General features: G+C 41.7%; 1 protein-coding gene across 2 annotated transcripts in view; it reads left to right on the forward strand.

Moving 5' to 3' along the window:
* tspan9a (tetraspanin 9a) overlaps positions 1 to 25,473 on the forward strand; it is a 187,922-nt gene that overhangs the window by 157,220 nt on the left and 5,229 nt on the right. For both annotated transcript variants that reach the window (XM_085281606.1, XM_085281605.1), the window contains 5 exons: positions 2,560 to 2,742; positions 5,696 to 5,770; positions 13,446 to 13,547; positions 13,845 to 13,976; positions 18,626 to 18,709. In XM_085281606.1, the coding sequence (XP_085137732.1) occupies positions 2,560 to 2,742; positions 5,696 to 5,770; positions 13,446 to 13,547; positions 13,845 to 13,976; positions 18,626 to 18,709 (576 nt within the window). The remainder of the gene's footprint in view (positions 1 to 2,559; positions 2,743 to 5,695; positions 5,771 to 13,445; positions 13,548 to 13,844; positions 13,977 to 18,625; positions 18,710 to 25,473) is intronic.

Consider the following 25,473-nt stretch of genomic DNA (forward strand, 5'->3'; position numbering starts at 1 on the left):
GTTTGCAGCAGACACATATCTTAATTTCTTCTTGATCACGACTGCTTCTGTATACTGTGAAATACTTTTGTGGGGCAAAAAAGTATTTGGTCAATAACAAAAATACAACTCAATACTTTGTAACATAACCTTTGTTGGCAATAACAGAGGTCAAACGTTTACTATAGGTCTTTACCAGGTTTGCACACACAGTAGCTGGTATTTTGGCCCATTCCTCCATGCAGATCTTCTCGAGAGCAGTGATGTTTTGGGGCTGTCGCCGAGCAACACGGACTTTCAACTCCCGCCACAGATTTTCTATGGGGTTGAGGTCTGGAGACTGGCTAGGCTACTCCAGGACTTTCAAATGCTTCTTACGGAGCCACTCCTTTGTTGCCCGGGCGGTGTGTTTTGGATCATTGTCATGTTGGAAGACCCAGCCTCGTTTCATCTTCAAAGTTCTCACTGATGGAAGGAGGTTTTGGCTCAAAATCTCACGATACATGGCCCCATTCATTCTGTCCTTAACACGGATCAGTCGTCCTGTCCCCTTGGCAGAAAAACAGCCCCATAGCATGATGTTTCCACCCCCATGCTTCACAGTAGGTATGGTGTTCTTGGGATGCAACTCAGTATTCTTCTTCCTCCAAACACGACGAGTTGAGTTTATACCAAAAAGTTCTACTTTGGTTTCATCTGACCACATGACATTCTCCCAATCCTCTGCTGTATCATCCATGTGCTCTCTGGCAAACTTCAGACGGGCCTGGACATGCACTGGCTTCAGCAGCGGAACACGTCTGGCACTGCGGGATTTGATTCCCTGCCGTTGTAGTGTGTTACTGATGGTGACCTTTGTTACTTTGGTCCCAGCTCTCTGCAGGTCATTCACCAGGTCCCCCCGTGTGGTTCTGGGATCTTTGCTCACCGTTCTCATGATCATTTTGACCCCACGGGATGAGATCTTGCGTGGAGCCCCAGATGGAGGGAGATTATCAGTGGTCTTGTATGTCTTCCATTTTCTGATGATTGCTCCCACAGTTGATTTTTTCACACCAAGCTGCTTGCCTATTGTAGATTCACTCTTCCCAGTCTGGTGCAGGTCTACAATACTTTTCCTGGTGTCCTTCGAAAGCTCTTTGGTCTTGGCCATGGCGGAGTTTGGAGTCTGACTGTTTGAGGCTGTGGACAGGTGTCTTTTATACAGATGATGAGTTCAAACAGGTGCCATTCATACAGGTAACGAGTGGGGGACAGAAAAGCTTCTTACAGAAGACGTTACAGGTCTGTGAGAGCCAGAGATTTTCCTTGTTTGAGGCAAGGCAAGTTTATTTGTATAGCACAATTCAACAACAAGGCGATTCAAAGTGCTTTACAGAGACATTAGAAACAAGAACAAATAAAAAGCATGATTTAAAATTGAGGTGACCAAATACTTATTTTCCACCCTGATTTACCAATAAATTCTTTACAAATCCTACCATGTGAATTCATGGATTTTTTTTTCACATTCTGTCTCTCACAGTTGAAGTGTACCTCTGGTGCAAATTACTGACCTCTGTCATCATTTTAAGTGGGGGAACTTGCACAATCGGTGGCTGACTAAATACTTTTTTGCCCCACTGTAAATGTGCTCCTCCATGTCTGTTTGTTTGCATGCACTGCAGGTTTGTTGTACATATTGCTGACAGGCATTAAAGCTTTCTGGTGCAGTGGTGCAAAGATGAGAAGAGAAGAGGGCAGCGGTGTTAATAGAAAGGAGGAAAGAGTAACGGTGCAATCATTTACCCTGGTTTGTTTGCATATTTTAGCTCTCTTTGCTTTTCATATATATTGCCATATATATGTTCTATTGATTTTTATGCTCTTAGGTCTCCATAAAAATGTGACTCTCTAAGCGGTGACCATGTACTGCTCTGATCTTTGATAGGAGGACTCGCACATCAGCAGGCGTGACAGTCTAAGCTTTCCATTAACACTTTATTGCATTAATGGATTCTGCAGGTCACACACACACACACACATAGCAGGAGCCTGGCGGGGTGACAGGGTGAGATTAGGGAATTGCTCCCTCTAGGTGAAACTCAACTCTACTGCAAGCAGATTTCATAAAGCTGGGAAGTTTTCATTACAGCGATTGGCAGTAATTACATGTCTGTTTGTTCTGGATTTAATGAAATCAGCTCGAACGTGCAAAACCAGCATGGCCCGACCCCAGTTTTTGCTCTAATCACTGGCAGAGCGTTATTGGCTTATTGTAGTTGTAATTGGTGTAAAGTCTCTCGTTTTTTGACCAGTGTTTGGAGATGTATGATTGTGTGGGCAGTTCCTCAGGCTGCTGGAGGGGAAATTGAGACTGTCGCACTGGGACTTTTGAGGTGGGGATGGCTTTTAATTTAAAGCTAACCTTACTCTTTGAATTACTGTTATTGTTCGGCAGGTCTCGCATTAAACCAACGCAGCCAGTGGAGAGCTAAAGATGAATTTGAATGCTAATCATTTCTGCAGCTTACCCTGAAAAGGTTGTGCCTGTCTGTTTGTTTTCTCACCTTGTCGTCTGTCTTATCTTTTGCCTTGCAGTTATGTGGCTGCGGGCTGCTCGGTGTGGGCATCTGGCTCTCGGTGTCTCAGGGAAGCTTCGCCACCTTCTCACCCTCATTCCCTTCACTGTCAGCTGCCAATATGGTCATTGCCATCGTCATGGTAACAGGCTTTCTCGGTTGCCTGGGTGCCATCAAGGAGAACAAGTGCCTGCTTCTGAGCGTGAGTTAAATCCGGATACCTACAAAAATATTTTTTAAAAGTCACACATCTGTCAACAGCACAAATGTGCACATTGTAGTTCTTAATTTCTCTCACTCGAGCATTTTATGACTGAAATTCATTTGTAGAGTTGACCGCTTGCAATCAGTTGTATTCAAAAGTTTTGGCACCCCTGGGGAAGCTGCATATTTTATCGGTAAATACAACCCTTGCAGCAATGAAATATTAAGATGAGCTTTTCATGAATGTATAAAATTGATAGAAATCGTGGCAGCGGGCCAAAGTTTGTGCAAACTTATAGTAGCAGCCCTAATTTCATAGCTTGGAAATGTTTTTAATGGACCACTAAGAGTCATAGTTATTTGTCAGAGATGAGAAACGGAAAAAAGCAATGCCATAACATTTTGAGAACTGCTCGTATTTTGTGTCTTTTTGCTGCAAGGCTTGTCTGCACTGTCACACGCAAACTGCAAGCAAGTGTCTATACTCAAAGGCACACTGGTCACAGGCCACCAGGAGCTTTTTTTGTATTTGTCCTATTACCAGACCCTCGGGAGAGCTAGGTGACTGGGGCTACTTCAGTAATTCAGTCTGCCCTCTATCGAACCTCAAGAGTGCACAAAGGAAAATTAGAGCTGAGCAATAGGATTCCCCCTTTCTGCAAATTAATACCAACTAATGCATGTCATTGCCATGGCTCTGGTCAAAGCCCAGTGAAAGGAATTTCAGGCGGGGGAATTAGTATTTGCATAGAGCACACCAAAAGCCACTTGATGTTTTTGAAGCTCAAGATTTGAGAATGTTCTATTATTCATTACAAAGACTGTTCTGTCTTGACGTTGCACTGTTTGCCCAAAGTTGTACAAGTGTGTTATCTTAAGCACAAGTTAATTATGAGAGTTCACCCAACAGAATGAGGTTTGCAGGGATCTGCTGCAGAAAGGCAAAGAAAAAAAAACTTTCATGTATAGAAACTTTAAATGAGAAGTGGAGTTGGGGCTCTGAGTACTTAACATCACAAACAGCTCAATCCCTTGAAGCTCTTGCATCAGTCAAAAGCCCCACCAAATCCTCAGCGTTAGACATGGCTTCCTTCACCTGCCTAACAACTGTGAAGCAGGAGGAGAGAGCAGAGCGCAAAGACAGAGCGGAGCGGTGTGAAAGATGGCTGGAATTAGAGAAAAAAAAATCTGAGTCAACGGAAAATATCAAAGTTTTGATGTTTCTCACCGAGTCTCCTGCCACATCTGTGCGTGACAGCCTTTTATATTTGGCCAGAATAATTCTGTTTAGGGCATCCATGTCTGCTGTCGTTGTGTTTGTCTTTGTCTGTCTGTCCAGTCGAGCACATCCAAACATTTGGGGAGGTAGTGGTGGTGGTGGTGTGGGCTCAGGACGGGGAAACATCAAGAGTAGGTTTAGATCTCCCAGCGCAAATAGATCTGAGTGTTTACCTTGACATATTTTCTTTGAAGTTGGTCTGCGTGCAGCTCTCTTTGGATTAGAAATATTCAAAGACCGGACATCCTTTGCAGCGATATTGCAGGGCACCTTTTCTGCCAAATAGTTTTATTGAGACATTTTTTAAAGAAACAAAACAAGGTGAGACAACAGTGCGATTGCTGGCAAATGAGAGCATGCACCCACAGAGCTGAGTGTGCAAATAAACACAGAAGCACATGCTCTCACACATGGCCGCTGAAGCACCACCAATTTGCTTTGCAGAAACAGTTCATTTGATTGCAAATGCCAGGAAAAGTATGACAAGTTAACTGCGGGTGAACAACAATCATTCTGTGGGCTGCAAAGCCATATGCAGCAGCAAACCGTTGTAACTATGTCGTGTGAGCCGTGACATAAATAATAGCTCGCACCCTCCCTCCCAGATGAGTTTGGAATTAATGGGTTTTTCAAAAATCTAGGTTTGCATGCCTCCTCCCGTGCTGTGCAGAAGAGCTTGGTAAATACCGTGCTGTAATGGAGTCAAGTAGAGAGAGTAGTAGATGAGATGCAAGGCTGTGCTAGAAATTAATCTTAGGAAGTATTAAACCTTTTATACTCCCCTCAAACATTCACAAGCCCTCCAGCACCGAGATTCTCCTTTTTTCCTCCCACCATCACTCCCACCTCTTCCTTCATGTCTCTTTTTCTAATTTCCTTCTCCCTTTTTAAATTTGCTTTGTTTATGTTTATGGATTTCTTTTTTTTTTTTTTGTCTTGAGAAATGTTGGTTTCTGTGTATGCTGCTTCCAAATGAAACCATTAACTGAAACCTGGAACGTTTTTGGGGGAAATTTACTCATTTGTTTTATTGTCAAGAGCAAAAATGAGAAGATTAATCTAGCTGGTAAATATAAAGCTGCTGCCAGAAACTGTCCAGCCAAGCTGAACAGTATAAATGGAGGGGTCAGTAGGTAACGCCAGCTAGCTTTATTTAGGGCTGGTTTTACAGTCATGTGAAGTGATTCGCTGGGTCATAGCTGGGCAATTAACCTTAAAATACTACAGCTTTATTTTTTATTTGGTTTTTCCTTGATGATGATTCATGTGTTAATTATTGGGTTTTAAGAGATGCCAGCTGGCAGATAAAGCCAGGCTCTAGTTTTTTGTGTCTTTTTGTTTCAGTCTGAGCTAAACTAATTGACTGCTAGCTCATCTCATTTAACCCTTGCCTTATGTTTCACAAGATGTCAAACAATTGCTTTAACCCAAATTAAAAGATCATTAGATGATCCGTGTATCTCCGTGAGTCACACAATACATTTGAGTTTGGAGTATAAATAAATGCGCTTTAAATCACAGATGCAAGTCTTACTGTGAAGTTTGTGAAATACTCAGATAAAACAGCACTTAACTGCAAAAGAAGCTTAGCTGTTCAGAGTTTTGTTCACAAATTCAATTTACAATATTGCCTGTGCTGCTGTTGTAACAGTGCTCTTCCTCTTTCTGGCAGTTCTTCATTGTCCTGCTGATAATTCTTCTGGCGGAGGTGATTTTGCTCATCCTGTTCTTTGTGTACACAGATAAGGTAAGTTGTTATGTGTTGTGTCCGAATTTAGTTTTTTATCATTCCAGCTGAAGACATTAAAAGAAAGCTCTCTCACACACAGATGATCACAGACAAATGCAGAAAGCAATAAACGGTGTTAGTGTGATAAGCATACCTAGATTCCAGTTGCTTCCGGGTATCAGAGTTTTCTGTTTTTATATTTGGTTGTTTCTCTGTCAGAAGCTTGAGTGTCTTCACCCCACCATTAACACAGCAGTCAAAGGTTAGGCCACAAAATTCAACTCAATCCCCAACAGTTGGCTCCCCCTAATTAGTTCCAGGAATATTTCCCATGACCCCTTGAATGAGGTTAAATCAGGTGAATGTGTGGGGTAACAGCAGATGCCTACATGCAAAGCTCTGGATATTACCGATGCTGAATTCGTCTTCGTCTTTAATTTGATCCAACCACAAATGTTTCATCCCGAAGAAGACAAGTGTCTTGTGCAGGACGAGCGATGAAGACTTCTCTGTTTTCAAGGACATGTCGTTGATAGATCCGTCTATTTATATATTTGCTCTCTTATGTCACACGGCCCTCGGGACATCAGCTAATTCTGCCTCTTTGTTCTGAGGTTATTGCTCAAACCTAGTCTCTCAGGCAGATAAAGGAATTCATTTAGCAGCCAATCCATTCTCAGATTCAGATCGGGTCTCGCAGGCACACCCTGTCAGGAGTAAATATGTCTGTTGCCTTATCATCAAAATATTACCGGCTTAACCGTGATCCCTCCGGCGGAATTTAAATAGAAAGCCTCTTGACTTCACAGCAGTGCCTTTCCCATCACCTGTGAAGTCAGTAAAAGATAGCCCAGTAGTGCTGAGGATTTCCTAAATGAGAAATCAGTTGAGTCTGCATTAGCAAAGCATGGGGCATTACCCGGGGAAAACTCATTCGCACAAGTTCCAGTGAATACCCACCGTATTTTATGTTTGTCCCGTTCTTGCCAAATTACTGTGTTTATCCTGGCTTAAACCTAATGGAACGTGAAACCATGATAATGAGGATCACAACCAAATATATTTCCCTTTATTGGTCTTCAAATGTCATTGGAAGGCAAAGCGTTTAAAGTAAATTGCACGTTATTGGAGATGACACTTTCAGACTGCTCTAATCAGGATGTCCTGCAAATTTAGGAAACTGCATTAGATTTTAAAGCTTGTCTGTTTGGCTAAAAGGACAATCACAGACGACCTTCACATATTGCTTTTTGTTTTGTGGTTGGGTTTTTTCTCCGTCTCCAGTGAGATCTTGTATGCCGTGTGAGGCTCCCCTCGTCTTCTGCTACAGGCTGTGATCAGAGGAATCACTAATTCACTTTTCTTATTTGATCCCCTAATCACACGGTATTTATTAACAAGACTGGAAGACATACGGTACAGTAGTTGGCAGCTTTTAAACGTGTATCGACGGAGGCAAAACAGATATTTTAGTCTCTCAAATAGGTCATATTTAAGTCATGACTGACTCTTTGTGCATACTGTGATCCTTCTGGGCGACAGTCTGTTGACAGGTGGGAGGGAAAGACAAACATATAGTATCTTGTGTTTGTTGCAACATGTTTTTTTCGTTTAGCGTCCGTTTCCACCAGTTTAATCCTACTTTGGAGGTACCGCTCAGTCCTGTTAATAGATAATTTCTCTCACGTCTTCTTCACCCCAGCAGTCTTGCCTCCAGGTATGGCTCATTCCTTCCACAGCCCAGTGGTGTTAAGCTTTCTGATTAAATGCCATGTAGAGGGCGTAGTATAATAAAGGCTGGCCCTGCAGTTAGCAACCAGCTGACTGCAGCAGATGGCTGGGCGGCAAACCAGATTACAGCCATCCGTCTTTAACGCTCTGACCTCATTGTGCCGCCGTCGACCCAACACGCTGAGCTGAACACCGGTGAAGGTTTATTAGCTCAGAATGAGGAAGCAGAACTTTGCAAGAGAGACAGGAAGCACCGGAGCATGTACGTAGGGATGTCGGGAGGGCGAGGAAGAAATGAAGGAAGGGTGGAAGGTGTGGAGAGAGGTGGAAGAAAAAAAAGAGATATCAAAGGATGCTGGGAAGAATGAATGTGTTATGTGTTAGGGTGCTGAAGTACACAAAAAAAGGGGTAGAAAGAGGTCAGCCATGTCAGAAATGAAATTAGATGTCACTGTAAAACTTTAGGAAAAGAATCAGGAAAAAGGAAAACACGGAGTCATGGAAGAGGAAGGAAGCCAAGTTTGGCTGTGGCACATCCTTGATGTCTTACTCAACGACAGCAGCAGTCACATCTAGCTGCGTGTGTCGTTTGTGCAAAGACAGAATTATGTTCAATTCCTGGCTGTGCGTTATTTCCCAACCAATTAAAGCTGGAGTGGGGCTCTTCCCCTGACTCTGTCAAGTGCCCTGGCCTCCGTCTACAAAACACAGGGTTGCAGAGCAACTGAGGGAATTAAGTAACGTGTTTAATAATGTGCTGTTTGGATTCACATCATTTATTACAATTTCAGGGCAGTAAATGTATTTGTCCTGAGCTTTGCAATTAGAGCAACAGTGAAACGTTGTTAGCTTCTTAGTTTCCCAGTAGTCCTGAAACTAAAACCAGTGTTTCCAGACAGTATGTGACCCAACAGTGACTGCGTATGAGAGGAAAAAAGCACTGAACATGTTTGAAAGAGGTTCGGTCTATCCTTAAAGAGCATGCAGCAAAAGACTGAAGATGTGACAAGAGACAGTTTTATTTGCTTCATGAAACAGTAAAATAAGTGGCAATTTGATCTGGGTTGTTTAGCTTTGAATATGTTTTATTTAAATAGTATTTAATGGTAATTTCATGCTTGAAACTCTGCATTTAGGAACATTTGAGCCTGAAGTCTGGTATTTGTGATAATGTGAGCTTTGTGTACCATACCCTGACAGCAAGCTACAATCAGAAGTTAAGTTTGGTAGAGGTTGACTTGGGTTCAGATGCTATGTACTTCGGTGCATTTTACATCAAATATGAAATCTACTGTGATAGAATATCAGCTCAACTGTCTGTCACTTTTTTAAACATTAAAAAACAGCGTTATCTGCACCGCCTGTCTCGTCAGAAACCTGCGTATGCAGGCAGATCTCTGGTTCTTTGCATTATAGATGAGATTTGAAGACAGGTGAGTATGTGTGGAGTCATTCATCATTTCTGCATCCAAAAGAAAAATGCAATAATGCCAGGGAGTATTTCACCGTAAAGTATATTTTTAATTATTATGCAGCTGTCGGGTAAACGATGACGTGAGCTACTCTGGTACTGAACGTTAATGTGACGTGAACATTTGCCAGTGTGGGAACTTGGGAGTTTGGGGCAGTTTGATTAGAAATTTCACAAGAAAAGCTATTCAACACCCGGAACACAACAACAGTTAGTAAAGAACCAGAGTTACTAGCTGGTAAACACAGGGGAGCAGCTACAACTTAACAATAATGTATTTAATTTAGTAGTTGACCAAGAAGAAAGTGCAGGGACAAAAAAGAAAGAAAAGTGTTTTTAAAATAACAATCAATGATTATCCTTCATATTTTTTGCTAGTGTGAATATGTAGATAAGATATTAGCCATTTTGAAAGTTCAAAGCTGTTCCTAAGCACTTAGCCATCCATAAAATCAGATTCAAGTTCAGGTTTTTCAGTGGAAAGTTGAGCACTTGTTAGTCTTTAAACACTGACCGTGGTTGGTATCCTAAGATAATTCCTCTGTTTTCCTGTCAGCATGCACAGAGCATGCAGACAGATAAATGTATTATCTATCTATAGTTTACCTGCAGGTGCCAATACACTAACTCCCAATGGTCCACTAATTCTTTCCTTTCAGAGCCTCATAAGATCAGAATTGGATGCTGTACAATTTTCGTAAGATATTAATTGAGCAAACTGATAAAATAAACGTTTTGCTCGTCTCTTCTTGTCAATAGAAAATTGTACTTAGTAGTCAGGATAATCTTTTAATGATATACGTTTGCAAATGATAGAATACTGCATGATGACCTCTTTATAACTCAGACTGTTTTTAGTTCACTGTGACCCGTTATCATGCAGGGAAGGAGCAGTACCTGCTAGATAAGAGCTTAACAAGCAGTTTCACTTCGTGTCAGGTAGAGGAGCCTCTCTTGGCGCACACACACACATATACACCAGGGGTGCAACGATACACAAAATTCACGGTTCGATACTTTGGTGTCACAGTTCGATATTTTTTCGATACAAAAAAATGTTCATGCTTTTTTAATTTGTCATTTATTAAAATTATAAATATATATTTTAACTCAAACTTACAGTTTTTAAATTTAATGTTGCTGAAACAACAAAGGGATGAAATAATAAATCTATCTGATCGAGAAATCCCTCATCTTTGGAAAAGAGAGTTTATTACAGAGAAATGGCTCTTTCCAAAATAAAAGCTATACTATACGCTTCTTCTGGGCTATATTCTCAGCAGCATATTAAACATATCAGGTCCCCATAAGGAGAATCCTGTGCTAACGGCTGTCTAAATGAGTCGGGCAAAGTTTGTAGCATGCGTGCTTGTTGTTTTTGTCTGCTTCCACTTGTCTTTGCACTAGCTCCGTTAACGAGCTACCTCGGATCGCCCCGTGCGTGGGGCTGGACTGCGTCAACACATTAACGAGCTAACTGCGCTAACGCACTAGTTCCCACCAATGTAACTGAGCATTGCGTGGCACATCCGACATACTATTTTACTTTTGTCCATGACACGCTTACCTTCAGGGTCATACGTCACATGAAAACCAAAATAATTCCAAAGGTCAGATCTGAATGAGGGTGGGGGAGGTTCAATTTGCCATGTTGCAACGAGCTTAGCTTCTGTCTTGCTAGCTTGCGCTGCGCTCAGTGGATCTGCGCTCGACAGTGCAGCCTAGGCGAAGTAGTCGAACGCAGATCCTCTGAGCATCGTCAGAAGGAAAGTTGATAAAATAAATTAAAAATGTTGTATTGTTCGATACATATGCGTACCGAACCGAAAGCACTGTATCGAACGGTTCAATATCGATACGAGTATCGTTGCACCCCTAATATACACATCCACATTCCAATGTAATAAACGAATGCGCCTACTTTTGTATATAAATAAAGACCAGAGCGGTAACAGAGCGCACTTCACAGGGCCCCCACTCTGATGTCAGCGCTCTGTGACCGCCCTTGCAAGTAAAAACTGCAGCGTGTGTGTCTCCACTCTCTGACTCTCAGCTGAAGAAGTGTCTTTAGAATAAATCTCTTGACACTTCTGTTTTCACAGAATCTCATGTAAATATGTAATGCTCTCCCGTGTTGCGTGAGGAACTCTAAATGTTCCACAGCATTTTCAAAACAGCCTGCTGAGACACCAGTCGTTAGCCAGATGTTCCCCCACCTCTGTGGTGGCTGTATCCTTCTCTGAATTGATCAGTTCTTTCACGTCTTTGGAAATTGGAGCAGTCAGTTCTGTCGTGGCACACACTCTGGTAATGAGCATTCAGTGTAACCTCACAGGTCTCAGTGTACCTGCTCCCCTGGGTGTTACCATGTCACCAGATCTGGGACAGGTGTTTCTCCAACAATCTACCACCCGCTCTCTGCTCTATTTTTGTGATCATTGACGGGGAACGTGAACAGTTTGGACAGAAAGGCTTCTCCTTCCACCGCCCTCACATGCATATCTTCTTGTCTTTCTTTGTTTTTTGTTTTTTTGTCTTTTCTGTGAATTATGAGTGTTTTCTCAGCCGGCCAAGCTGAACCCTTTAGATTTCTGTGATGAATGTGCAGTCGTATATTGCTGTGTGCGGACTTGGTCATCACAGAGGAAACTACAAGCTTATCTATGCAATGAGACATATGAGCTCTGTCTCAGGGCTTTGTCTACATGCCACACGTGAAATATTGCGTGGCAACATCCAGGCAAAACTTCCCAGAAGTCGGATGTTGCCACAGCACGGTGCAGGCCTGTTATTTGTCAACATTTTCGAGGACCGGCAGTGTAAGCATTAGTCGAGAAATCGCCTCGTGTTTTTGTCTGCTTCTGTGGCGAGGAGGAAAAGGGTCGGCGTGCCGCACGATCCTCCAACTCCCTGTTTGTTCTGTATTCATTTGTCTGCCTCTCGTTAGAGGTAAATCTGGATCATTAACTTTCATTTCACACTGTAACTAAGACACAAAAAAATGATGTGCAGTGACTTATCGGAGACTCGGAAGAAGACTTTTATTGCAATAAGAGGGACCCTGCTCTCCAGCGGCTGTGTGAGGAGTCTGTAATGAGCCAGCAACATCACATACAGCCTACTGTTGATGGAGAAGACAAGATAGCAGATAGAAACAAAGCATAAGGCAGAGATTGATGGTGCTGCTGTTCTTCATTTCATTTTCCTGCACGAGGACCAAGATCTGCATCAGCAAACTTGCAGGCCGAGGAGCAAGAATGGGATTTGAAATAATTCTCGTCTTATTTCAAAGCTTTTAGAGGATGTTTTAAATGGGGTTTGCATTTTTAATGATTACTAAAGCATTTTATTGCCCGAGAAATTTTAATTAATCAGTAAAAATTCAGTTTGAATGTCTAATTCAGCAAATAGATTTCAAAAGCCTTGCAGCTGAATAACAAGGGTACTGAACCAGTGAATGACTTTAAAGCTTAATGTCGTTTCTGTACAGTCAAAGGAAAGTTGGGTTTGTACTATTTCTAATGTGTAAGACAGAAAGTCAAGTGATATTAAATGTGTTATTATTTTAGAGAAGCCAGGCTTCTGGCTGCTTATTGTTACTTTCGTCCTTATTCTTTCACTAAAGGATTTACTGACACCTAAAATCACCTTGTTGTTTCTGGACGTGACCGTGCTAATGCAGCTTCTCTTGTCCTGTGCAGATTTCCTGATCACACTCTTTAACTCCAAGCTTTAAGTATTAAGTGCATTCCTATTGTTGTGATATTACTTTTATTGCCCGTGAAGATGTACAGCGTGATTCTGGCAGTCCATGTCATTTTTCTAGTCATAATTACCCCGTATCTAAAGCGCCTCTCAATCTGTCCTGGCAGTTAGCAAATCCCCACAGGCATATGAAACTGCAGGAGAGCTAAAGCTCTGATTTTGTATCTCATTAACACAGCGAATGAGATATTAATCTCCCTCAGACATGGCACAACCCTGAGCAAATTGTTGGTGTTCACTCAAGAGGAAAATGATTTGCTAGCACTGCTGAAGGGCATGTTGAAGCCGAGCGTGTGAGCGACACATGACGTGTCAGACGTTCAGACATCACACAGCGGTCCGCGTTACTGTTGCAGAGTTATTTTTATTTGACAAGACAAGAGGTTACCCATAACTGTGAAGGCGCTGGCATTTTATGTCTTTATATTGTAGTGTCGGATTGCTTTGCGTTAATGATTCGTCGGTCATACACAGTCCACTAAAAGCACTTAACTGCACACCTGCCACTACTGTTTGCATCTGTGTGAAAAGGATGCTGACAGTTTGAAAAGGGTAGAATAATCCGAGTGCACCTCTACAAACACCCAAGCTTCAACTGCCTGCTCCAATACAAAGACGACATAAAGAGGTATTGAATGGTGCAACTCACCGGACTGTTCTTGCAAAGACAACCCCTCCAAACTAAGATCTCTAACTAAGGCTAATGTTTTCTTTTATCCTCTCCAGGTGCGTGAGAATGCCAAACAGGATCTCAAGGATGGGCTGGCTCTGTACAACTCAGAAAACAACATAGGCCTGCGAAATGCCTGGAACATCATCCAGGCAGAGGTAAGTAACGCCATGCATTTACAATATGAGAAACGTTAGTGTGAATGTTTAAGCACAAATGACTAAAATCTATTCAGATATTCCAGCTAATGTATGTCCTGGCTTGTAGCTGTGGCGTTAGAGTGAACTTAAAAGCCCAAACTGGCTGTCCAAGTACACTTCAGTCCTTTTTTGCTGTCCTTTAAAGGAAAGTGACCAATTACATTTTTTAATTAAAGTTTGTTTGAGCTTTTTGGGGCCACTGAGGACACAGAGCATTAACTCATCTTCCACCTGACATTTGTATGGCATTAACAGTGGAAATGCTGTGGAGTGATAGGATACACCGACTGGCACGAGGCCCTGAAGGACAAAGTAGTTCCTGATCGCTGCTGCCAGGAGCATTACCAGAACTGTGGGCGGAACTCCACCAACATGTTCTGGAACAGGGTGAGTTGACCTGGACTCCGATGAGTTGAGTTTTGCTTCTCAGTCTTTTGCTTTTGCTTTTAAGTATAAGAGTCACGTGTCTGCTCTTTATAAAATATTCAAAACTAACAGATTTACTGTATTAAAATGACAGACTCCACAGAATATACTTACTGTATTTAAGTTTTTGTTTTGGAGGATATGAATGATACACAGAGTCATTTTCTACCTAATCTCGGCTGTATAGTTTGCCTTGACTTTTCTCTTTTTAAAACTGATAGTCTGAAAGTATTCTGTATGATTCACGTAATATTCTTGTCCAGATTATAGGAAACATGCTGGGCCCAAAACTGCTGAATCAGAATACTTTATTAATCCTTAAGGAAATGATGTGGTTACTCCAAGACTTTAACAATTACAGACTAAACTATTTGAATATGTTACAGAGTTTACAAATTTAAGAAATAGCACTAATATATACAAGTCACTCAGTTATAAATATCAAGAATATTGACAAAGGATATTACAGAGGTGGAATATATATGATTGACATTTGACTCTGACTGAACTTTGTCATTTGGTATTTAGCTGCAGAGCGTGTGCAAACAGGGCAGTGTTTACAGTGTGTTAGATGGAGGAGTTGCACAGGGAGACGGTCACGGGCAGGAAGGATTTCCTGTGTCGTTCTGTGGTGCTTTTTTGGTACCATTTATCCCTCTTTGTATTGTTACTGTCTCTCCTCATAGTAGGTTTTCCATTTACTTAGAACATGTGCTCTAAAACTGCTTTAACGAAGCCAAACTTGTTTTGCCACGTTTGTGCAGTTTTGAGTGCTGAAGTGTAATCTGTTCGTTTGCTTGAGTCAGCCAATGTACCAACGGAAACAGACGTTAACTTGAGGTAGCCAGCAATTAACTGGCTGGCTGTGTGTGTTCGTGTGTGTGTGTGTGTGTTCGTGTGTGTGTGTGTGTGTGTGTGCGCGCAGACTGTTTATGCTGCGTTTTTGCAACAACTCAGAGTGCTCTCAGCTCTCACCAGGAACCCCGGTTGCTTTTTTCACTTTACCGCCAGACTCTTTCTTTTTATCTTGTTTTGCCTTGCAGTCTCAGTGCGCCTACAAAATATATACATGTGAAGTTTTTACTGACACTGAAGCCTTTTTAGGCTGCACAGGCCTGTTTCTTTTATGGAGGGACGTAAGCACAGTGGACAACCAGAATAGCAAAAAGGTCTCGACTGGTGCATCTACATAACAAAATCGTTTTAGCGTCCCCGCGGTATGAATATGTCATTGTAAAACAGTTGTCTGTCTTTTCATAAATGCTCCCCCTGTGATGGGGTGGCTCAGTATTAGGAGTCTTTATTTCAATTTGCCCTTTCCTGAGAAAATGTTTCCCTGTCCTTCTCTGCTCCCTTGGTTTTGTAAATTCAGTACAAGATCCAAACAGAGTTCTGCTCTGTTCCTGAGTCATGCTGTATAAAAATAGCTGTCTGCGGTGCACCTTTTTCCTAAGTCCATTTAATCTCCAACATCTCCAGCACCTGATATTTTTCACTTCTCAATGTGTTTTTACTCCTCAGTGCTCAAGTACACAATTAAGATACCTGTCTGACATTGTCTAACATCCATCCGGTGTCCTTGAAACTTTTAGATACCATATTTACAATCAGACGAGCGTCACGCTGTGTATCATCCCCATCTCAGCCAAACCAATTTATCTTGTGATCCTAATCTTCATCAGGCTGTTTTTCAGCTCTTTAGCAACATTCAATCTTTCAGTTTTAGGCCAAAGAAGAAGAGTGAGGAGGGGTTTTTATGACGTATATAGAGCCTGACATTAAGCAATGTTCTAAGCTAAAATTCAAATTTCCATTTGTGAGATTGAACCACTTATTCTTCCGATTTTGAGAGCTGTACTTTGGAAGAAGTGCGCTGTCTGTGGCGTTTCAGGTGGAGGGCCACTGTGGCTCTGATTAGTGTTACTATGGCTCTTTTGTACATCCTGATTACTGCTGCAGCTGTGCTCTGGGCTTTCAAAAAGTGTATTTTTCGATTCTTTAGACCAGGGGTCCAAAACTCGCGGCCCGCGGGCCATTTGCGGCCCACGTCACCTCTACTTGTGGCCCGCATACTGATGTGAAGAAAATTTTTTTTTAATTATTATACAAAAAATGATTTAATACATGACAGAGTGTTACAGGCATGGCCCTTTAAGACTGTAGCCTCATGTGCGGTGTAGTCCTTGCTGCAGGGAGAGCGTGTGGGACCGCCCCTCCCGCTGTGTGTGAGCGTGAGGGAGGGAGGAAAAAGGAAAGTCGAAAAGTACGAGGCGCTACCGAGCAGAAACGGGAGATGGAAGCATGTAAATATAAAAAATAACCACTGCAGCCTAAAAGAGTGCCTGACGAGCCCAGTAAGCTATTAAGACTCGACTGTACACCGTGTTCGTGTTTTCCTCCGAAACAATAAAGTTCTGCTGGAGCAGCCTTTCAACGCCTCTCTCTGTCTCTCGCTAGCAAAGTTGACCCAGACAGTAAAGCTCGTTCCATGAGCCGACATGGAGCCCAAAGTATTAGCCAGAGTCTCCTTACCACGTTTCAGAGCCGCGGACCTGAGCGAGGTAACAAGAGCGTGCAAACATGTTGAGGGCTGTATTAGTTCAGGGAGAGATTTATTTAGAAAGAAAACAATTTTCACTTGCAATCAAAGACTAATGTGTACGCTTATGTCTGCATTTTTATTTTGTTAAATACAAACAAAATTGTAGCAAAAGTGCTTCCACGTGTCTGGCCAGAAAGAGCTGTTTATTTGGTAGTTCAATGAAACTACTGTACTACACTGTACTACACTGTACTACACTGCTGAGTGACTGTCTTCTGCTCGTCAAATACATTTCACTGCAATGTTGACCCTGTGCTAACTTACATATGACAACTGAAACTGAAAGGCTTCAGACAGTTAAGAGTGAGAAAAAATTGTGTTCATGTTTGCAATTTTGTCTTGTTACACAATATTTGGAATTAAATAAAACAAACAAAACACTACATTTTAGGAAATATTAGTGGGTGTTTTCGTGTTTGTTTTTTTGTACTACTTGGACACTGAAGTGGCCTCCAATGAGGTGACGGTGCCAGAAGTGGCCCGCGGCTCATTTGAGTTTGAGACCCCTGCTTTAGACAATTCTTCTCCATATGGGTCCCAAACTCACTTAACTCCCAACTCATTAACAAATTAAGTTGCACTGTTAACAGGTCATGTTATGACTATGCTCATACAGTTAGGCTAATTTAAAATAATCAGCATACTTACATCGTCTTAGTGATCACGGGTTTTCTCACTGTTGTTGCAGTGTTCAGTTGTGCTTCACCGAGGATTTGCGTACGAGAAGTTTTGGTTTGAAATGATTTTGTTCGTGCATTTTTGGTTTTGGCTTAAATTAACAAAAGAGCTGCAGAGCTGTGAAAGAACCACAAAGACAAAACCACCATAGAAACTTCAACAGACTCAAAATGCAAAATGTCCATAACAGGAAAACAACAAGAAACAAGTCGAGGCAGAAAACTACTACAGAGAGGTGCGGACAAGCATACTGATGAACAGCTGCGAAGAGACAAATTAAGAGGAACAAGAAAAATACTGAAAAGTGAAAGAAAGGGACTGCAAAACAAAAACACAAAGTGACTACAGAGTGAACAATTGCTCCGTGTTGGGGGTTGTTGATACTTTTCTTCCCATTAACTCGTGATGCATTGGGAAGTTAGATCCACAGCGTCCTACTTTTTAACACCACATTTGAAGTGCTCTAACATATTGCCTTTAAATTACACTTTTGTTGCTCTAAAATACAATACTTGCCAATTTCTGCTCCCCGAATTCAAAAGAGGCATGCATCTGTAAGCTTTAATCCACTGTTGTTTTTTCCAACACTTTGTGGGTACTTAAAGTCGCTTTAAAGTTTTCCTCTTATTGCCTAAATCCAATGGATTTTTCTATTGTTCTCGAGACAACAGCTCTTCTTTTCTCACAAAACCGTGTAGCACAATGCTCACCAGTTTTCCCTCGTATTGCTACTCTAATCTGCTATTGGTCTGGCATGTGGTTCGTTAGCGTGTCCAAAGTAGAGGATTAAAAGCTGTAATATAATTGCCAAAATGAGAAAAGACAGACATTGAGCTGGCCCATTGGGAAAGCTCATCATTAAAAGCTTGTGTGTAATCTTGCCCAGAGGAGATGGCCACACGCTTTGTAGTTAACTTTACATGCTGCCTCAGCAACCACAGACCAGCAGGGGCACAGCTTTGCTGCTGAAACCGCCCTTAAGTGTTTCGCGTTATATCCCTGCCAATGAGTAGCCTTTGAATGAACCCAGGTGGGAATGTATTTAAGCATACGATTAGTGCGCACGTCGGCTTATGTGTCCCATACGTCTGCATATAAATGTCATCGCTCACAATAACTCAGCTGTGTTTAATAACTCACCTGCTAGTTATCCATCCTACGGTATAGCTCACATTAAAGAAATGCTTTCTTGCGGGAAAACTGCAAACCAGATGATTGAGCTTTCTCCAGGGTAACTGAACAGGGGGCAGCCATCGCTCCAACTACAGTGTCATAAACTGAAAATGTATATTTTAATGGTATTTTAACATGGTTTTGTTCCTTTTTTCAGGGCTGCTTTGAGAAAGTGGAGGAATGGCTGGATGACAATAAGTATCTGCTGGGAACCATAGGCATGGTCATCTTGGTAGTGGAGGTAGGAGGATTTGTGAGAAACAACTCTTTCCTGTTTGTCCTGCTTTGTGTCTTTTGCCAACATTGAAAACAATTAAAAGGTTAATGCTCAGTGGGCATTCTGGGCTCCAGCACATCCTGAAATATTGAAGCTCCTGTCTTGTGCACCCTGATCATGTGTGAAGTGGCTTTGTGCCAAGAATGATATAAGGAGCTATGAGACGACAGGAGAGCAGAGATGCTGAATATAGAGTCGCAGATTAAAGGCTCTGTAGCAAGTGGTGGTAGAAATTCCACTGGCGCTTCTGTTTGTCTTTTGCTACTAAACTTTGCTTCAGATGTATCCCTCTTTATCTCAGTGTCTCTTCAGGATGTAGTATTTCCACTTACTTTGAGATTGCACTCTAAAAGTGTCTACTCACAGAACAACGGGGAACCTTTTTTTTTTTTTAACCGTATTTGTGCAAATTTTGACTGCAAGACTTTTTTGTATTACGTCTTTTGTTTTGTTTTTTTCACTCCGGTTAGCCAGTGTTTCAACAGAAGCGGTGATAGCGCTAGGTAGCCAGCACAGCTAACTGCACAGAAACCTGTGTGAGCATGGTGGACAACAATATGAGTTCATGCACGCATGTAACAACTGAAAGTTAGTGTGAATGCTAGACTGTCTGTATATGCCACTACCGGCAACCTGTCAGGTAGGGCTGTTCGATATAACGATATATATCGGACGGCGATATAAAAACGTCTATCGTTTCATTTGACGCTATCGTTTGTTTCATGGTGTCACAAAATAAACTGTTTATGGCAATATTTTTTCATGGTTTTGATGGTCACTGTAGTGGCTATATTAATTTCTTAAAGTTTTCTCTTTCTCTTATATTTAATATAACCACACTACTGACGGACAAGCGCCTGTTTTTATGCGTTGTCGTTAGCAACAGCGACGGTAACAGCATCGCGTGTCTGCTTGTTTATGTTCCACATAAACCTTTCACAATAAAGCTCAAGATCCTGTTGAGACTTTTCAAAATTAACTGAATCACGTGAAAGAGCAGATTATTTACGGATGAGAAGTATAAAAGAGCCGCCAGGTGCTAAAAAAATAAACCTCAGACTCAAACGTTAGAACAGGCTTTTCCCCGCAGCACGCCGTGTAATAAATACTCACAAAGAAAACGGCGGCCTTTACAACTTATGTCTAAAAATAGTTTCATGCATCGGTTAAAACACTCGACTCCAGCTACATGACGCGCAGCTGGAAACCCTTCCCGCAAGTCGAGCTGCCCGAGATTCACAGAATTTACAGAAAATGTTACATTTTTGTGATTTATATTGTTATCGGATGATAGAATTCTTATATCGGGATATGAGATTTTGGTCATATCGCACAGCCCTACTGTCAGGGGTCCTTGCTTCAATTTGCACCTTCTTGAGAGAATGTTTTCACACTCCCTTGACTTTGTAAATTCACTATAAGATCCAGCAGAGATCTGGTCTTTTTCCTGAATCATCCTCTGTGGCAATAGCTGTCTGGTGCACCTTTTTTCCTAAGTCCGTTTAATCTACAACACCTAGGGTTGCCAACCGTCCCTTAAAATACGGAATCGTCCCGTATTTCGAAACAAAAGTACACGTCCCGTATTGAGCTAATAAGGGACGCACTTTGTCCCGTAATACAGTGAGAACCAAAAGTAGTCTATAAATGTTTATGGAATTAACGCTTTGTTGGAAAACATAATTCCCAGCCCCTCTCCTGCTTTGTGACCAATGAGCTGACAGCACACTTATGACAATTCGAGTATGACAATTCAGATTACCGCTCATCTCATTGGTCGAGGAAAGGTCGCTTTCGGAGAAAATACCGGAAGACAACAGATGACCACAACAACAAGCATGGCCAACAGGGAAACAAACGCCGTCACTGCGGTGCAAGTCTCGGACGACAGTACACCTAAAGCTGGGCAGACACTGTGCGATTTTTTCAGTCACGTTATTCAGCTCCTGCTCAAACTGCACGATTGACTCACAGGGGTTAGAAGTTCATAGGTCACGATGTACTCTCACACTGTACCGCCCGATGCTCTGATGCGACCTGAGTGCTCACACTGTGCCGCTGTTGTGCCAAAGTAGTTACCCCCGCCATAAAATGAAGGTTATAACAGAAAATCTGTCGCTCTCTCTCTCTGTCTTTCACTCACACAGACACACCACCACCATCAACTTTGCTAAATTGCTAATGAAAAACATTGATCAGGCTGTGAATGAGCAGCAGTGTAAATCCAACTATTTTCACGGTTGTTGTGGTCGTGATAATTTTGTGAGGCCACATCGAAAAGGCTCGGATGAGCTTTCCAAAGTTCTACAAGTTGTGCCTCCATCGCTTGTGTCCAGATCACACGCTGCACAGCCGTGCTGCAACGTCTTTTTCACCAACGTTTACGTGTTTGCGCGTGAGCAGCTGTGGTGACACCCTCACGAGCGATTGATGATCGGGAGCTGGTCGTGAGGTGTTAATCACTTCTCGTTACCCAACGTATACTACATGACGCACGATGAAGGCCAAAATCGGTCCGATCACTCAAAAATCGGCTCAAAATGGGCCTAAAACCGCACAGTGTAAGCCCAGCATTAGAGCAGCAATGTTTGTTCCCCTCAGACAAAGGGAAGAATGGGAAAAGGAAAACACCTGGCTGGAAAAAGTTAATATGGGCATGTGCAGTGAATATCAGCGCTATGTGGCCAGAAGTGTGATAATAGAATTTATTTTGTGTAATAAACAACTGCAAGGATAGATGATTACAACAAATAGATGACTAATACATAAAAGTAATACATAGGTGAATAATGATGATGAGTTAAGATGCGTAATCATGGGAACAAGCGGGTTTTCAAACGGGAGCAGCTGATTAGCATTAGAAAAGCTGAAATAATACCTCAACTGAAGCCAATTGTACTAAATGCACTAAATAGAATAGAATAGAATTCAACTTTATTGTCATTGCACATGCACAGGTACAGGGCAAAGAAATGCAGTTTGCATCCATCCAGAAGTGCTTTAGTGATATAGATATATTACAATATATATTAGCAATAATATAGATATGTGAGTATATTACAGAAATGGGTCTATTATGGTATGTTATAATGTACACGGTATGAAGTATGTTGTGAATATTCTATAACTATAAGTATGTACAGGCTGTAGTGAGTACAAGCTATGTACAGGATATGAACAGGATATAAATATGAAAAACTATACAGAATATGAAATAAATAACTTTACAGAATCTGGGATATACAGCTATACAGAAATGTGAACTATGCAAGTTGTAAACAGTTGTAGGATTAAAGATTATCGAATGTACAGAATGATTATTTACACAGAGCTATACAGTAGTGCAGTTAAGATAAGTGAGGGTGTAGATAGTTTCTACAGAGGCTATATAAAGTGCTAGTGGTTGTGAGTGGTGGTTCAGTCCATGTTATTATTGTGTTTGAGGGTACAGTTGTCCATTGTGGGTGTGTGTATGTTCAGTCCATGAGTTTAACGTGGGTCAGATGTCAGGAGGCAGAGTTCAGGAGTCTGACAGCTGTGGGGAAGAAGCTGTTCCGGTACCTGGTGGTCTTAGTCCGGAGGCTCCTGTGGCGCCTCCCAGAGGCCAGGAGGGTGAAGAGTCCATGTGATGGGTGACTGGGGTCTTTGATGATTTTCCCAGCCCTTTTCAGACACCGCTTCCTGTAGATGTCTTTTATGGCAGGAAGTGGTGCTCCGGCGATGCGCTGGGCAGTTTTCACGACCCTCTGCAACGCCTTCCGGTCCGAGGCAGAGCAGTTCCCGTACCAGACTGTTATACAGTTGGTCAGGATGCTCTCGATGGTGCAGCGATAGAAGTTCACCAGGATGTCTGAGGACAGGTGGTTCTTCCTCAGAGTCCTCAAGAAGAAGAGGCGCTGGTGAGCCTTCTTGACCAGCTTGGCACTGTTACAAGAATATTTTTCTTTCTATTGTTTTCTATTATTTTAAGTTAAGCAGGACAGAGTTCTTTTAAAGAAAGATTTACTTATATTCTCAAAAGTTAAGCATGACAGGCTTCTGTTTAAGAAAGAGACCTGTTTTATTGTGTTAATGTTGTCATTTTGAGCTAAAAATAAATAGCTAAATGATCATTTGTTTCACATGTGTTGATATCACAAAGAATAGAATATGCATCTACTTAAATCAACTTCAAGTCAAATGGTTAAAAAAATCATTTCACACACAAAAAAAGAGCTAGAAAATTCACCACACTGGGAAGGGTGAAGACAACTGGGTCGCCCGGTCCTGGCCACGAGGTGTCCCTTATTTATTTTTCAGGGAGTTGGCAACCCTAACAACACCCGACATCTCTGACTGCACCTTACCCTCCAATCCTTTTCACTTCTTCTGCTGCCAAGGTGCATGACAAGTGCAGAATATTTTAATATCTCGGCCCATGAAACCTTTCGGTACAATATTTACATTTCACATAGATGATGATATTTGACACAGATTTCTCAGATGTACAGTTCATTTTGTATGTCCGTGCCCTTGATTTTATTTTTGATGCTGTGAAGACTTGTTTTTCAATATTTTCTTTCTGCCTAGCCTGATATGTCTGTGACTGCGTGCACGCAGGACAAGGCTTCACTTTGCTAATGCATGAATTCATGGTTCATTCAGAGCAAGGTGTCCTCACCAAGGAAGGCAAATCTCCCTGTTGAGTTTTGTATGATTCTGCACGTAATAATGTCCTCAGGGAGGGGTAGCTCTTGCACAGTCACATCAGAGAAATGTGTGCATTATATATGACCACACTATGCTCTGAAGAATTTGTTAAATTTCACATTCTCCTCCAAACGCACATCAGGCATGTGCAGAACACTGAGACTTCTGGGCGCACACACATCCTCCTCTGATTCAGGCCAAACCAGAGGTAAAGTTGGGAAATATTTGCAGACGTGACAATGAAGAGCATCATAAATAAAGCTAATGTCCCATAATGTTATTTTGTTTTTGTTTTTTAATGATTTGGGACCAGAAACATGCTGTAAATAACAAACTTTGTCAAAAGCTAGTACCGTATTTTTCGGACCATAAGGCACATTAAGCGAAACAAAACAGTCAGATAAGTCAAACTTTACTCAGCTCATTCTTCTTGCTTCCTCCACTTCCGTACAATTGTTGAATTCTCTGGCAGCTGCTCTATTCCCATGTTGTTGCAGTATATTAATGACTAACCTAATATTGTGGATGGATTATCTCAGTTGTTCTCCTGACTGAAGTTTGGTCTGTTTACAGCATCCTGCCATGTGATTGCATTTGTCCCTAACCATCGGGAACTCTCATGTTAACTTTTATCGAGTGTAAAAAAAGTTAGCTTCACTGTGTTTATGCTATGCTAACATAGCTGTGTCACTAGCGATCACGTAGCGCATCATTATATACCAGCTAGCCCAACTTCAGTAACCCTACAAACGTCACTGCTGTTTAGTTTTCTGTCTTCATTTATGTTGGAAGTGATAGCAGAGCTATACGTTTGAATTTGTTTCAGAAATCTCTTATTCAGAACATGCAATATCAGGTTTAGGTGGAAGCTAGCGAGCTAACTTCCTGCTAACTTCTAACTCTGTTAAATGTAACTAATTCTGTTTTCATGGATGCCTGGATGTTAAACGTAATTGTTACACCTGGTAAAGCAACAACACTGATCATTTTATTAAAGATGAAAGAATTTAGACAGTTTTTAACTCTCAGTGATGCCGCAGTGCTCGTTTGACTTTGGGACCTGAAGTTGACAGATTTTTGGACCCAGATTACACCGAGTCCGCGAGGCTCCTGACTACAGCAGCCATAATGCTCCAACAATCCATCAAGCTGCGCGGCTTCATAGCTTACCAAAGTCGTACTGAAACATTTTTGACAGATTTTTGAGCACCGTGTACCGCATAAAATTGGTTCGAGATCAGTAAGCACAACCAGAATTTTATAATTTCCCCTAGGGATCAATAAAGTATTCTGATTCTGATTCTGATACATAAGGCACACCGGATTATAAAGCACACTGTTGATTTTTGATAAAATTAAAGGATTTTAAGTGCTCCTTATAGTGCGGAAAATATGGTATGTACGGTGTGTGTTTATCCACAATGCTTCAGAAATCCCAGAAATATTTCCACATTTTAAGCAGGAATCTGTGATTGAGCTTTAAAGCATCCTTCAGGAGCAACTGTCATCCTGTCTCTCAGACTGAATGAAGCAGACAGCAGAAACTTTCTGTCAGAGACAGATGAGCTCAGATGTAAATAATTGGGTTGGCTCTGAAGCACTTTTTCATCTGTCCTAATTCCGTCTCAGCTGGATGTTTACCTAAAATGGCACTTTTTTTTGGATTGACGCCAGTTTAAGGTGGCATTTTCTCTGAAGCCGCTCTGCGAATTAGGTTTTGAGTGAAACCAAAAGCGAATCAGCAGCTTTCCCCAGCTAATCACAGACCATAGGGATCCCCAGTGGAGTCCACATTTCCTTTTTTATTAAAAACTATGCAGCATTCAGTATTTTTCAGTTTCCCTGTCATCACAACTTTGCCAGATAATGGTTTTAGGATCAGCCTTGCGACTGTGTTTGATGTGGAAGTATCAGCGGTAATGGAAACTTCAAAGACATAGCTGGCTACTTTGATTCAATGGCATCTCAATTTACTTCACTGGCTTAATGCTTGCACACACTGTACATTTTGCCATCACAAAGATTCCAGAGCTTCCATT

This window comes from Mchenga conophoros, linkage group LG7 (assembly GCF_057382185.1).
Source record: "Mchenga conophoros isolate Kocher_MC1m ecotype Shallow Benthic linkage group LG7, M_conophoros_male_GT1.1, whole genome shotgun sequence".
Classification (NCBI taxonomy): domain Eukaryota; kingdom Metazoa; phylum Chordata; class Actinopteri; order Cichliformes; family Cichlidae; genus Mchenga; species Mchenga conophoros.